The following is a 16,496-nucleotide window of genomic DNA, read 5'->3' as shown; positions in this document are numbered from 1 at the left end:
CATCACTGTCATACGTTCGAGGCTCTGAAGACACGCCGCATTCTTCGGAAGTTTGGTCGGCTGGACATTGGACCAACATAGCAAGTGCGGATGTATCTGCCTCTAACGACCTGGCTGCTTTGGTACGGCAAGTTATTAGAGATGAACTGCTCATTTTCAAGGCCCAGATGCCAACCGCGTGTGCCACCAATGCTCCGTTGATGAGTGCTACTTGGAGGAGCCGGTGGCCTGGCCGCGACCTGCCTGTGGTGACCGCCCCGTTTCCGACAACGCCCATGCCCAGAGCACCATGATCCAGCCACAAACAACGAGTTTTGAACGTCGACATGACAGATAGCCTCGACGTGGGTCGTCTCCCGTCTACAATACGCCTTGGAGGTTTGTACCCAACATCAGTGAAAATCGCAGCCCACCTGTGTGCTACATCTGCGGGGCTCAGGGACACATTGTGAGGTATTTCCGCCGTCGCCCACAGCGTGGTCCGCGAGATCGCGCATATCTGCATCGCATGCAAGAAGCTACGTCCTGGCAACCATTTGTGCTTTTCTGCCAGCCCATCGAGACTACACGTCCATGCCAAGGAATGACACCCCCGTGTCCGACCGCAGCCTGACTCACCGCCAACTTGGACACGTCGATCGCCATCTCCACGTCGCCGCTCGCCTACGCCGCCCAGCTGGGAACTACCTGGTGCGACCGATGGAGGTGAGGTTGTGGGACGGTCACAGTTTCAAATGCCTCCGTCTGTTGTGATGGTAAAGAACAAAGTGTGTGTTTGTGTCGATGCTGCTAATACTGTGGCTTTAGTAGATACTGGTGCTTCTACGTCTGTGATGTGTCTTACATTCAAGAATCGCCTCGGACCGAAAGTGATGTTTGCTTGGGATGGAAATACCACGTTTCACGAAGTTTGCGGTGAACTGTTACGTCTGCGGGAGTCTGTTCAGTCGTGATAACCATTGGTAGAAAGGCATTTCGAACTGAATTTATTGTACTAGCACGTGCCACGCATACATAATTCTTGGTATTGACTTTTACGGGAGTGTGGAGCAACATTAGACTGCAGGGCTGGTGAAATTTCACTCGGCAGCGATACCAAACCACCCGTGCCAGACGACATTTCATCCGATCGTCAAGAAGTATTTTCCGTGTCCACTGATGTACTCTTGCCTGCGCTGACGGCAATGTTCATCCCTGTGACCTTGTCGCACGTCTGTACTGGTTCCTGCTCTGGATTAATTGAAGCTGAATACGTCAACAATCTGAAGAATGTACTTGTCCCTCGGTCACTGATCGAAGTCATAGAAGGTTGTGCTGACGTTTGGACGGTGAATGTGTCCTCCGAGTCAGTTGTTTTGCTTGCCGGACTGAAGGTAGCACGCTTTGAAGATGTGTTGCGAGCATTCGTGCAGTTGCTATTTCTATGAACGCGAGCTCACCACTCAGTGACCACTCTTCAACAAAATTTAGGAGCATGATTAATAAATCGATCCCATCTTCCCACCAACAAGCAGTCCAAGAGCTCCTTGCCTGCTATGCGTCAGTGTTTGACTTTGCTCAAGAGCGTCTGCAGTCACCACCGCACTCCCGTGTGTGCACTGACGCATGTGTGCAGACCACTGCATCAATACTGGAACAGCGTCGCCAATACGACTGAAACCGTACCGCGTCTCTCCTGCCGAACGCAAAGTGATCGCCAAGCAAGTTACACACATGCTACAGAAAGGCGTCATTCAGGAGTCCAATAGTCCCTGGGCGGCTCCAGTTATATTGGTCAACAAGAAAGACTACTCGGGGCGATTCTGAGTCGACTACAGACGTCTAAACGCAGTAACAAAGGATGTGTATCTTCTGCCACGTATGGATGATGCCATTGACTGTTTACATTCTGCCTCGTACTTCTCCTTTGTCGATCTGCGCTCAGGCTACTGGCAAATACCGATAAACCCGCCAGACAAGGAGAAGACTGCCTTCGTAACACTGAACGGACACTTCGAGTTTAACGTAATGCCTTTCAGTTTGTGTAATGCTCCGGTGACGTTTGAGCGATTCATTGACACCATCCTGCAGGGACTGGTAAATCTGTATATGTTACCTTGACGACATTGTCATTTACGGCAAGACATTTCATGAGCACAACCGATGACTCGAGTTGTGCTTGACTGCATACGGCGAGCTGGACTGATACTAAACTCCAAAAAGTGCCACTTTGGTGAATGTTGAACGCTTGTTTTGGGTTTCCCCGTGGACAAAGAAGGCATCCGCCTAGACCCCCAGAAGCTTGGTTGGACTTCGCGATCCATCTAGCCGATTAGCTCGGTGATCATTACGGCTTCAAGAATACGACTTTTCTATCACTTACAAGAGTGGTCGAGATCTTTCAGTTTCCGTGAAACTTTATGCAGATGACTGTATTTTGTATGAAAAGATATCTTCTGTTGATGATCAGGTGCGTCTAAATAATGACCTGGCAAAGGTCGTTGCTTGTGCGAACAATGGCAAATGTCTTAATTTTGAAAAAACTGTTTTTGAGAGTCACACATAAGAAAAAACCTCTTCAATTTGCATATAGTGTTGACAACATATCTCTACTAGAGGTAACAGAGTATAAATATTTGGGGCTATGGATAATCAATGAGCTTTCCTGGACGAAGCACATAGATACTGTTATTGCAAATTCTTTACGTAAACTGTTTTTCTTGAGGCGTTCACTAAAATCATCTACGTCTAGTGTTCGTTTATTGGCGTACAATTCCTACATTCGTCCGTTGTTGGAATATGCCGTAATTTGGGACCCATTCACTTTAACCAATATTAAAAAACTGGAACGTGTACAGCATAAGGTAGTTAGGTTTGTTTTTAATTCATATGGCCGTGCGTCTGTTAGTGAGCTCGTAAGACGCAGTGGATTACCCCGGGTGACTGTGCGCAACCGTATCTGCCGATTAAAGTTCCTCTTTCAACTTGTAAACGGCCATTATAACATTAACACTTCCTTCCAAGTTTTTCACTTACTCATCAGGCTATAACACAAGACGAAGGCACGCTTTATCAATAACTCCCTTGAACGCACGGAATAACGTTTTCAAATATTCTTTTTTTCCTAGGACAATAACAGACCGGAATAATCTTAGTTCTGATATTGTTACGCAGAATTCCTTATCAATGTTTGAAAAATGCTTGCAAAAATTATGAATTTATGTGAGTTATTTGCTTCTGCTCAATAAAATGTTCTCAAGGTATCACTCTGAAACTTTCATGGAAGTATCAGGGAGACATTCTAACATTTGTGCCAATTTTCATAAAAATCCATAAAGAAATCGGGAAGTTGATTTTCAAAGCCACGTCCCCCAACCAGTCCTCGATGTCCTCATTCGCTTCGCCTGAGAATGTGCGTGCTTCTTGATGAGGTGTCCAGTAACCGGCTTGCCTCGGGTGAATGCTTTCTGCCGCGATTTCTTTGCGAACGTCGCCCTTCGTCCGAATCGCTCATGTCGACGTCTCCCAGTCGTAGCCCGACCAACCGTTTGCTGCGTCGAAGGGGTAGTAGAGCTCGGTCGTCCAGTGTGATGTACCCAGCACCTTCCACCAAATTGTAACAGATGGGATGGATTTATTTAAAAGAATAATGGATGGTTAGCATAGCACAAGAGACAGGACGGTCATCCACGCCCAACAGGCAGCAGCCAGCTCCTCGCGCACACTTCTACTTCCTCTTCCTTCGGCTGCGCCGTGCAGCGTGACAATATGAGTACGCAGGTGCAAGCTTACTTTGTGCTAACGCATGTGAAAAACGCACAGGGGCAGAATGAAAGCCTCCGTCCCTATGCCACATTGTCATCTCTAATAAAAGAATCTGAAAGGACTCTCTGCTGATAATGTTTGAAGTTAATGGCATGGTTTGGAATCAATTCAACTACATGGTGCACTAGCAACAAGGCAACAGAAGCTCAATTTCCATTGCAACATCATTCCCAATGTGCACGTCTAACAATGCACTTGTTAAATTTGGATTCGGTTGATCTTCAAGGGCAGGACCTGTTTTAACATTTGTTGTACGCAATAAAAATGCAGCGCAAGAACCACTGCTTATGGGAAACACAGCATGTGGATGACCACCACAAATGAAATGCAGCTGTACATCTGCAGCATCACAGTCGGGATGGAAAGCCAAGCTGCAAACCTTTGCCTGGCTATAACGTTCATTATAGGCTAGAAAGCAAACTCACCGAGCCAAGTAAGTCAGCCGTGTTTTGAGAGGCGTTGACAACAGGGACAGGCGTAGCAGTACTCTGAGGTCTTGGCAGCACAACCTTGTTCACTGTAGGTGCCTGCATGTCATATTTGCACAAATAGCAGAACCAGAAATAAAACAAACATTTTCTGACACCCCTTATGAGAAAAAAAAAAAAAGCAATGCAAACTCATAATATGGAGTGCCACCGCACACAGTACTTAGCAGGATGTCTGATCAAAGGCAACGTGTGAGGCACATGAAGCACTGGATCATGTGCATTGTTACCAGAATGCACAGCTCCGACAGGCCAGCTGTAGGCACGTGAAACTGTGCTCGAGACTGCACAAGGATGGCAAACGAGAAAAGATTGCCATATCCAATCGTGTGACTGTTGCACTGAGTGAAAGGGGCTACATGCCCAGCACTTGCACAGATGTCCGAATTCTAGCAGCAGCTGTTGCTCCAGCTTAACATGTAAACTGAGGTGGCATCAGAGGCAACCTCTTGACTGAAATGTAAACATTGACAATTTTCAGTTTTAGCAATGTACACCTATTTCAAGACTCCACAGAGAGCCTGGCAAAAGCACTGGGAAATGCTCTGTTCAGCTTGCCTGTATGAGTACTTCCTTGCATCTGTGCCATGTCATGAACAATTTGTATTGCCCTGCAAGTTCCTTCCCGCTGTGTGATTACTGCTACTGTTTTACTTTGCTGTGCAAATACGCTTGTGGCAAGAGTACTCTTGTGTCTGAATAAGCCATGACAGCTGGTAAATAAAATGTATGACGTGCTCGCCTTGTCAAGTTTCGTAGTTGTTGGTAGGTGGATGGCAACACATTCAGTGCCATGCTTTAAAGGCTAGCTGCATGAATTTGACAGTGTGCTATCTTACGTCAGCCATCGTCCATAACAGGCACACTTCCCGCTAAGCCTGTGTTTTCTTTGTGGGGAGCAAGTTTGCCTCAAATAGAGGGTCTGCATGCATTGTGCGCTGTTTGTGTGTGCAAGTATTGAAATTTCTCCCGGAGGTGGTGGGTAAGTCTACTTTTGAAAGCTGCAACTGACACAAAGAAGAGCATAGAGAGCATGGAGAAGACCGGACAAAAGCTGCCACAACGACAATGAGCCCTCTAGACCACAGCCATGAGAACCTTTTCCATAGCATGCCGTGCACTGGTTTGAGTAGTTAAACATGATAACCAGCAGAAAGACAAGGCCAAGCTGTGACCTCAGCCTAGAACTTGCACTTACTTTGAAAAACAAGAGCTTGCATCGCAGGACACTTTCAAGAGAAGCCTCCTTATTATCAGAAATGCTGCTACAAACAAGGCTTCAGCATCCAAACGAGAGTGGGAGAATATTTGCACAAGAAATAAAGTGTCTTCTCAGTGAGGCAGATGCCAGAATGCAGAAGCTAGGTTACCTGCTCAAAGGCGCTAAGGAATAAATCTTGGCAGAGCTGATACAAAAACCACCAAGAAACCTAGACTTGATTACCAAAGCTGCTAAGATCAAGAAGATGCTGGAGATGCAAAGGAGCAGCCTTTCCATCAACAAATTTAGTGCATTATACTCCGGCTTATGCATAGCATACAACGCTGTGGAAGCTACTCAAGTCGTACACGTCTCACTCCACGTTTCACAATACAGTTGTCTTTGATCCATGATGCTTTCTACGGAGTAACAACTTGTAGTTGCAGTTATTTGTCAAATTATGTATTTGTGCACATTTGTGCTTCTAGTAGGTGACATGTTTTGGTCATGAGCAAAAGTGGTGTGCTGTGACCACTGGTCCAAGAATGTATTGATCTGCAAGTTTACAGTGAAACCTCCTTATAACGAAGTTAGAGGTGCGCCAGAATTACTTCGTTACATCCATTATTGCATGTATGATATTATGAATCTATATAAGGATTTAAAGAAGAATTTCGCTTACTTAGTTATGTCCATTTTTCGTTATATCTAGTTTCGTTAAAACTAGGTTTGACTGTATTGGTATACAGTAGACTTCCATTAATTCGACTCTGGTTAATTAGATTTTTGGGTTAATTCAATCCAGACAAAAGGTCCTCGTCGACGCCTGGGCATGTCTGTGAGCCTAAACTTTCAATATTTAGATGCTAAATTGGCCTTTGCCAGATGATTCGAACTTGACTAGTGAGCACACAGGTGTCCGACCCCTATAGTGAAACCAATAGCAACCATTTTAGTGGCAGCATCTGTCAGAGCTTAGGGGACAGTGAATGCATTGAACACACATCATCTCTCGTCAATAACACCATTTGGTAGCAAATGCTACCAAATGAATCGGTGGTGTGTTTTGGAGTTTTTTCTGCACCTTGCTTATTTCGACCTGCCAGATAATTTGATCAATTTTGTTGGTCCCATCAGAGTCGAATTAACGGAAGTCTACTACATAGGCCGAGATCCCAATCGCCTTCCAGGTAATAAATATGTCGCATTTTGCGACATACTTTTGGACATTTTTTAAGTTGTAGGGCAAGAGAACCTTCAAAAAAATTTACACCCCAAGTCGTGATGCTCAACATTGTCATCAAGCAAATTCTGCAAGTGTTGGGATGCACCACGCCTGTCCTTCAAAGTGTTTTCTAAGTTGCCACTGACTGAGAACTCTTCACATTCTATGGTTCATAGAAGCACCATTGAAAATCAAGGCACGAACAAAAGCCCCTGCCCCTTTAGAAGTAACACTGCTTTTATGACGAGACACGCAAGGCCAGTGCTTTTGGTTGGGGCTATGCTGGCAAAAATGGGATCGACTGAGAGTATGCAGCTCCAAAAGAGCAGAACATAAAAACAAGTCCATCATCTGCTAGCTGTTCTTCGCAAGGCAAAGGAAAACCAGAGTACATCACTGTCTTTGGGTGAACAGTTAGGTCTCATCACACCTGAATTTTGTAGAATATGAGAATGCCATACACATTCAAATTTCCTGCCTTTTCAGCATCTTTACATGTGCTGCCATGAACCAACGCTGATGCCAAACACCATTCCTGACAACCACTTTTCCTAGGCGTCACCACGTCATCATGGCAATTGTCAGAGCGGCATGGTGCTTGTATGTGCTATGATGAATACAAGAAAATGCCAACCAAAAACTAACAGTGAAAAATTAAAAAGATGTTTTGGCTCGCATGTGGGAGTCGAAACAACCTTTTATTTTTGTTTTCACAAAATGTTTTTTTTTTTTACTTCTTGGTCAGCTCTTTTATTCATCACGCCTCACCCTCACCAAACGGGATTCCATCAAGCCCTAGATTTCATGTATGTACTACGATTGCATTGAATGTACTACTATTCAATGCAATCAACTCTCGTTAATTCGGACTTATTTGGCTGCACATCGGTTAATCTGGACTACTTTCGGAGCTCGGTGAGCGAGGAGCACCGCAAATGTGCGACGCAAAAGAGCAAGAACGACGCTAGCGTCAAACCGAAACAAAGCGGCGGAGTCCGCATCGCCACAGCCATCAGTTGAAATCGCACGTGAATGACAGCAACGACGGAACGCTTCGAGCCTATTTGTCTTTAAAGCTGGAATTCTTGCGTTTACCGCCACGCATAACACCGCATTGGCCGCGGGCTTTCGTAACTGCGTAGTCGTCATGGACGATCGCGTCGATAGCAGCCGCAGTTTTCTCCGCAGCGGTTGCGGCGAACAGTAGTTTCGTTTTTACTCGGTACGCACGTCGGTCGCGTGCCTCGAAAACTGCGTAGTCGCCATCGATGATCACATAGATAGTGACCGCGGTTTCGACTGCAGTTGTTGCCCCAAATGATAGTTACTTCATCCAGACTCGGTGCGAGCATCGGGCACGTGCTTTCAGCACCGCAAAGTCGCCGTTTGTAATCGTGTCGATGGTGGTCACGGTTTTTTCCGCAGCGGTTGCGGCAAAGAGTTGTTTCGTTTGACTCTGTGCAAAACTGTCGAGCTTGAAGAGCACCGGCTACATAGCGATTATGTTTTCGCCAGCTCACTGGTGAAAAACGTAATCGGGATGTGCGCGCAATAGTACAAAGCGTGTCTATACGCTTGGTCTACATTTTTGCATACGTGCAGTGCTTGAAAATCGTTTTGGTTATAGTGCGGTACCGCTTATAGTGCAGATATTTGCAACTCCGGCGACTTACGTTATAAGCGGTCTACACTGTGTATATATATACATGGGTAGGTATATATATACACCCCCCCCCCCCCCAAAATGAAAACTTTCCGCTATAATCACAGGCTTTAGATGTTGCAGCTTGGGCGATACCTTGTGCACAGAGAGCAAGCGCGACCGGCCCCGCGAACGGAGAATCATGCGCCGGAACCGTCAGGGGTGAACCGGAAGCACTGAGCAGACGAAGCGTCCCATGAGCCTTACGAGTTACGCCTCACCTATACGGTTGTCTAGTAAACTCTAGTTGGCATGCACACGCATGTTCCGGCGCGATGCAGAAACGGCGACCTTGCAATTTGAGAGGGTGAATTTCCACCGCGAGTTATTTTTCCCCCCCTTCCTCGCGCACGGCATTGAGGGGTCTCTCCGAGCTTTTGCTCTATGGCGGCGTAGGAGCAATGTCGCGGAGGCGCCGCCGCGTGCTTGGTGCGCTGCTAAGAGCATTGTCGGTGCGTGGTATGTTCGAATTAACCGCCGCAATGCTTCGAATTACCGGGCGTTTTCGCCCATTAGAATACATGCAAGTTTGACGGGACCACAGCGTCAGTTCGAATAAACGGCAGTTCGAATTAAGCGTGTTCGAATTAACGAGATTGGACTGTATTTCATTTTCTCGGGGACTGCATTTCACCCATAACAACTTAATGTTATCGCTCAGCGCAAGAGGCTCCTGCATGATTGGAATTTACTGTAATGTTATCGATGGTTGTCTGCTGTCACCGAAGCTTATGTAATCTAATTGTACGCCCAACGCAAATTGTGTAGTACTATCTGAAAGACATGTGGGAACCAGCGATTACCTGGAAACTTCGATGACGCATGTATAAAAGCAGACGCGCTGACCGGCAGATCAAATTTTCGACAATTGCGACTGTGTCCTCCGCCATCATTGTGCTTCCAGTGAGCCTGTCTTTCTGGGCACAGGTTCGCCCAATAAAAAGTTGTGGGAAGCACATGCTGCCACCTTCTCCGCGGGCGCTCGCACGACACTTGGCACAGAGCGCACACGGCGGGGAGCGGGCGGACATCTCGTGCACGCACAGCTTGCGTAGTGGGAGCCGGGCGGACACGGAAGAAATGCAGTTTGCCTCTCCGGTTCTCGCACGTCTCTCGCGACGCGGCCTGCGTGGGAAGAGGGAAGTATCCGGCGGGCAAGGAGGACATTCCCCTCACAAAAAAGGTAAAAAGGTATGAAAGAGCGCGACCGAGAGACCCCGGGCCTCTCTGACCTCGCTACACCTACCTGCCCATACGGATTACCGCTGCAACCCGTGAGTGCCTCGTTGCGTGACTACCACACGCGATGAGGCAAGCCTATTTATTACTTATTATACAGAGCGGACGTCCCTCTGCAAGTGTGTTTTATTGCCCACAGCAAAAAACGTTGAGTGCTCGTTGTGCCTTATTTGCCCAAACCTACGTAGCTGCGATTATACGCGCTACGGGTTGGGGAATACCCCCACAGAGTTCCCCATTCACAGTTTGCTACTGTTCTTGACGTCACTACAACGTGACAATACTCTCACCAGATTGGGGCATGACAATTTCTCTTTACGCAAGCTAACGAAGGCGAATTATGTACATACTGCCACTTTTACCGTATGCCCAGCTTCGACTCTAAAATGCACTTTTTGAAAGAACTCATACTTCGAGAAAGTTACAACAGAGAATCAAAATGTGCTAACCTGCTAACCATTCTACAACACAAGCGCAGCTCCCGAGAGCCATCACAGTAAATGAGACCCCTTTCTCATGACACTACCTTAAAGTGAACAATGAGTGATGTTATCAGTAGGAACAAATTGTCTCACCGAGACATCACCAGTGGATGCTTTTGGCTTTGGGGTTTTTTGTCCTTCTCCCTGCGACGCTCTTGCTCAATGTCGAACTGGAGCAAAGGAAAATGCAGGCAGTTCAATGCTTCATTGATAAACGAACATTATCACACATTGCAAGTACAAAAAATATTTCGGCTGTTCCCTGTCTCAAAGCAGTTCCGCACAATTGTGTACACGAACCCATCAAGCATCTGATCAGGTCAATATCCTCTGCTGACCTGCTATGGCTGCTGTGCCAAAACTTTCTTGCTTGCATGCACATTTTCCCTCTAAACAGCAGAATACATTTCACCCCTGTCACAGCTTGCAGCTTCAAAGCACAACATAAGCAGTCATGTCCATTTGAATGAATAACTGTAACGAACAGCCTTAAATCTTTCCTGCCCACGGGAAAAGTACCCGTTTCAAGTTAGTCTGGTACACATTTACTTTTTTTTTTGTCCCGGTTGCCATAGAAGACATTCAATGGCATCCCCACCTGCTAGACAAACACTCCTTCACTAAAGGGCAAGTTATATTCCAGTGCTTTCAGCTCACCAAACTACGCCGATGTCGGGTCGGTAGCACCGAGCTTGATGAAAATTCAACACTACATTACAACCAACTGTAACTGCACCAACGGTACATGTTGCCAAATCAACCATCGTGCATGCGCAGACAGCCACTCCCATTGGTGTGTGCTGTCGCTGGACCATTCTTTTCGGCTCCACACAAGAAACGCAAAGACGTTTGGCCGATGCAGTGTGGTGTGGCTGGTGAAAAATAGGAGAGGAGCTATCAATGCATCAGCGACGTTGGAGCACACTTGATGGCACCCCTTAAGGCGACTGAGTTGTGTCGCTGGAGTATAGATGGCAGTTGTTTGCCACAGTAACGTCACTGAGTCAGAAAGCACAGGGGCGCATGCGTTACGCTGGAGTATAACTTGCCCTTAAAAATATGCAATGATCAGCCTTTTCCAGTACTGTTGTTTCCAGTACCCCTCGAATTCAGTCTTCTGGATAAATCTGCACCAAAAGCTGACAGACAAGTGTGCACCAACTTACAGCAGGAGGTGGCATGGGAGGTGGCACCCACTCTTTGGCTATGTACTTTTTCTGCTCATACTTTGAGCGGATGAAGGCCTCCAGGGACCTGGAGAGAACAGAACACTCGTTCAAACTGCTCTTCAGCGAATGCGACTTCTGCACAAAAATCTTGCGTAGTTTCAGCACAAAAGCTACCTTAATGGGCCCCTCACCGCCACAAAGCAAATTTCGGTTAGACGTTTTCAGCATATAACCGTAATTTGCTATTTGCCCTCTAGGAAGCGCTCTACCGCAAGAATTTTTCAAATTGGTTCATTATTAGCTGAGCTAGAAATATTTGAAGTGCCGCAAACCCATGATTTCAGGAGACGAGCGTCACTTCCAACAGACACTCTCTCCTCTTGCCACCGTCTAGCCTCTGAAAGCATAATTCCTTCCTTGCGTTCTCCCATACTGGAGCCAGAGGATCGCGTGACGCATAGGTCACAGGGCCCTCCTTTTTTGTGTTTTTCTCTCGCATTCTTGCTGCGCAGCGCACTTCCATTGACGCTCTAGCTTGAGCTGTTGCGTTGGTCTCGTTTCGTGCAGCGCACGATTTTCCCCACGGTGCATGAGAACACCTGACTAGCAGCTTAAGTCAGTGCTATACTGAGGCAGACGCAAGTGGTTCTCAGAGCATGATTGCACGCTGGAACACGGTAGAAAATGAGCTTCATTCTCTGGATGGGCAATTGCACAATGTGGGAACAAGCAGACAAAATGGAAGTAAAGTAAAACCTCATTAATTCGACCCTCGTTAATTTGGAAAATCGAATAATTCAGACTCGTCTTTTGGTTACGGCAGGCGTATGCATTATTTAATGCAATTAAACTCTCGTTAATTCGAATGTATGTGTCCGCACATCCATTCATTCAGACAACTCTCGGAGTTGAGCGAGCGCGGAGTGCCTCAAATGTGCGACACAAAGGGGCAAAAACGCCATTAGCATCTACCGAAACGAAGCAGCGGATTTCGCATCATCATAGTCATCAGTGGAAATTATACCTGAATGACAGTATCGAGTGAGATGTGTTTGTGCATGCGTGACACCATGTATGTTAATTTAGTTCGTAAGCGAATGTTTACAAGTTCATACGGCTGATAAATCTACTACCCTTACTTCGTATAGCTGTCGACTAATTTGCAGTTGCAATCGATGCTTTGCATTTCGGGCGAAACTGCGACTTTTTATTCCAAATCCACCATTAACCCTTCATGATAGGTCAAAATGGCTCAGGCCTCGCCCATATGGGCATAAAAAACAGATTGGACTAGTTTTAAGTTTACCAGCCCTGGGGACAGGGACGCCCACCCACTGCAGCGCGCCTTCCTAATATCTAGTTTGCTGGCAGCGCCCTCAGCCTACTTTTCAACGTTTTGCTTCTCAGCTAGGGAGCGCCATACCGCTCGGCCCGCTCAACGGTATTCTAGTACACTCAAAATACAGCCACCCTCGCCGTTCCCACAGCTACTAGCCACCGTACGGCAGCAGCAACAAAAGCCGGGAGTGGCCGCGGTGCGCCGGCCATAGTGCCGGCCATTTACCAGAAGCGGCCAAAAGTCCATTGTTATAAGGCCTAAAATTACGAGAAACTGTGCGGAATGAACGGCTGCGCTCTATTTCAGAGAACGAATCCGCTCGCTGTTTGTGGCCACTGGAGCCGTTCTGGCGCAGCGTGGTCAGTCAATTTTCTGTGTTTGGCGCAGAAATGTGCGTTTGTAGCAAAATGGCACAATTGGCGCAGGAGTCCCACCCCTGCCAATTCACAACAGTGCTACCCCATTTGGCATTCCTAGCCTTTTCTGCATGCCTAATTGGATGGATTCAAAAGATTGTCTTTGAAACGAATCTTTACGCGCAGCAAGAAAGCAAGCACTACAGCCGCGTTTACATGAATGCGACAACTGGCGCATCGCATCAACTTTCTAGTGCTTCGCATACATGTAAACAGTGCTGATGCACTAGGAAAGTGCGTCACATTAATGCGCCAGACAGGGGTGGATTGAGACAAGTAAGTCGACTGTCGCAGTGCACGCAAACGCCATCGCATCGCATTATGAATTATGGGAAACAGAACTTGCTGCAGATCTGATAAGCTCGCTGAGCTGTGGCGTGGTGTCAGAAGCGCTGGATGCGTTGCTTTGCCTTTTTTTTTTTTCAAAATACCCCCAAAGGCCCTCATTATGAGGGTATTACATGGGGGGGGGGTCACAGGCACTGGTCATAGATTATACATCATTAAAGAACAAGACAATATAACACAAATGATAATAGAGTGATACAAAGGTAATATACAAAATGAGTCACAATTATTTCAGAGAAAACATTAGTACATATTAGGAGAACATAAGGTAACTGCAATGAAAAGCAAAACAGCAACAAACATTGAAAACACTGTAAAAGTCCCAAATAATAATAAGATTAGTTGACAAGTCGTGAGCGAATTAAATCTTGAAACTTAGTCAAGTCAGGTTCCGTGGAAATGTCTGATGGTAAGGCCCTTCCACTCAGTTATTGTGCGCGGTAAGAATGAATATGCATAATGGAATGACTGGCAGTTAATGCGTTTGACTTTGTATTGATGGTCACGACGTGGAAAGATAACTTGTGGTGACTGAAAGAAATCATCATGAAGTGATGGATGATGATAAAGCTTATGGAAAAGTGATAGGCGAGAAATTTTACGGCGAAGTGCTAACGTGTCCAACTCAGCTTTATTCTTTAACGAGGTGACGCTGGTGTAACGTGAATAATCTGAAAAAATGAAACGCGCAGCACGGTTTTGCAAGGCTTCGATGTTACTGATGATATAAGTTTGTTCGGGATCCCAAATGGCAGATGCGTATTCTAGTTTAGGACGGATTAATGTTGTGTACGCTAGTTTTTTAACATGCATTGGGGCTTCTTTTAAGTTATGTTTAATAAGTCCGAGAGTACGGTTAGAAGAGGCAAGGGTAAGATTAATATGATTATTCCATGATAAGTTTGACTGAAGATTGATGCCAAGGTGCTTGTAAGTTGTGGCGAGTTCCACAGCGTTGTTATCAAGAGAGTAGGTTGTTGGAATTCGTGGCCTATTGGTGAAAGACAAGAGTTTAGTTTTGGAAACATTTAATGGCATTAACCAATTAGAACACCATGCACTTATTGCCTCCAGGTCAGTTTGTAGTAAGTGATTATCAGTGTTACTTGTTACACATCGATAAAGTACACAATCATCTGCAAATAGTCTGATTTTGGATAACACGCAACTGGGTAAATCATTAATATAGATTAGAAAGAGTAAAGGTCCAAGTACGCTGCCTTGTGGAACTCCAGACGTAACTTACATCAGCATGAGATGAGTTAGAATTGTTAACTGATGTAAACAGTCTCTAGATAAGAGAAAATCGGTGATCCATGCAATTATAGTAGGGTGAATGTTAAACTGTGAAAGTTTAAGTAACAACCTATGGTGTGGAACACGATCAAATGCCTTGGGAAAATCTAAAAATATTGCATCAACTTGAAACCCAGCGTCTATCAGTGCATGTATGTCGTTAATAAATACGGCTAGTTGGGTTTCGCATGAGTAGCCCTTGCGAAAACCGTGCTGATACTTGAAAATAATGTTATGGTCTTCAAGGAATTGAATGGCCTTCTAAGTGCTTTATGGCCTTCTAAGTGCGATACCACCTCCTGCCGCCATCGCACCACGGGTGGTGCGCTACATGTAGACGCTGGTGCATCGCATTACTAGTGATGCGCTATAGGAAATATAACGTGCTACTGTCGCATTCTGCCGCTCATGTAAACACGGTTTATGTTCCGACAACAGCCAAAGAAATGCGTGCATTCTTGGGCCTCAATTAGTTGATGGGGCTGAAAAGGAGTCCAAGCTATCGTGATTATATGAGCAGCACTCCTGATATGACCGACTCGTTTATTTCAAGACTGAATCGATTTGATTGGCTCCTATCCCACCTTCATCTAAATGACAATGCTCTGCAGCCAGAGAAGGACGATGCCACCTTTGACAAGCTGTACAAGGTATGTCCACTTTTGTCGGAAGTTCCCAGCAGCATTGCCGAGCGCTACCAGCCGACAGAATATTTGGCCATTGATGAATCAATTATCAAATTCAAAGGCCGAAGTTCTTTGAAACAGTATATGCCAAAAAAGCTGCTGAAATGAGGCTACAAAGTTTGTATGCTGTGTGCCAGGACTGGCTACAACCTAAAATTTCAAATTTACACTGGTAGGTCTAACGACGGGGTTCAAAGAGAGTTGGATGCATGTGTTGTAAAGACACTGTGTGAAGATTTGGCTGGAAAGCACCACCGCATATTTGACAACATTTTACCAGTTACTACCTGCTGAAAGATCTCCCAGAATCCGGGATATATGCTTGTGGTACAATAAGAGGAAGCAGGAAGCACTTGTCTCAGCTAAAATCTGGCAAGACAACGAAGAGTGGAGAGACAAGTGGGCTGTTCACTTGTTATCAAACTTCCACAGCCCCCGACGAAGTCCAAGTAAACAAGAAAGATAAAGATGGAACCATCACTAAGGTAAACTGCCCTGGTGCACTTCAAGAGTACAACAAGAACATGAACTTCGTAGATAATTTCAACCGGATGAAATGGCAGTATGAGGTGGATCGCAAATATGGTAGCACCATATCTTTTTTTCACCTTCACTGCTGCATTGTCAACGCGTTTATAAATTTTTGGGAACATGACGGTTTGGAAAAAATGTAATTGAAAGACTTTCGAGGGAGCCTTGTCTCACAGATGACTGCTGAAGCCTGCATGAACCCTACAGTGAAGCGGAAGTCATCTATGACTGTTCAACCAAGAAGTCCAAACCATCCGTACAATGGAGTCCAAGAATCAGCCAAAAAGGTGCTCGTAGCGAAAGTGCGCAAAATGCAGCACAAAGGCACAACCATCCCAAACAGTTTCGATGTGTCAAACCTGCAATGCGCCACTATGCCTACAGAAGGGAAAAAACTCTTTTTCAGACTACCACACAAAGTAATTTTCAATGTGGAAAGCGCAAGGTATGCCGCTACATCACAAAGGACCACATGATAATTATGTCCTATGCAGAAACCCTTCCGGCATTGTGATGAACAGCACTGACGACCTCGTGGGAGCTTTATTACACAATTTTTTTTTTTATGTG

The 16,496-nt window shown here is 45.8% G+C and overlaps 1 protein-coding gene across 1 annotated transcript in view; it reads right to left on the bottom strand.

The window, feature by feature from the left end:
- Positions 1–4,228: 4,228 nt before the first annotated feature.
- The window catches only part of LOC119431141 (stromal membrane-associated protein 1-like), a 29,406-nt gene continuing 17,138 nt past the window's right edge, over positions 4,229–16,496 (bottom strand). Inside the window, exons 4-6 of the mRNA XM_037698613.2 lie at positions 11,308–11,395; positions 10,235–10,311; positions 4,229–4,331 (exon numbers count right to left, since the gene is read on the bottom strand). Coding sequence (XP_037554541.2) covers positions 4,319–4,331; positions 10,235–10,311; positions 11,308–11,395 — 178 coding nt within the window. The 3' untranslated portion in view covers positions 4,229–4,318. The remainder of the gene's footprint in view (positions 4,332–10,234; positions 10,312–11,307; positions 11,396–16,496) is intronic.

The sequence above is a fragment of the Dermacentor silvarum genome, chromosome 10, assembly GCF_013339745.2.
Source record: "Dermacentor silvarum isolate Dsil-2018 chromosome 10, BIME_Dsil_1.4, whole genome shotgun sequence".
In the NCBI taxonomy this organism is placed as follows: Eukaryota; Metazoa; Arthropoda; class Arachnida; order Ixodida; family Ixodidae; genus Dermacentor; species Dermacentor silvarum.
The sequence above is the reverse complement of the archived record's forward strand: the minus strand, read 5'-3'. Positions and strand labels throughout refer to the sequence as shown.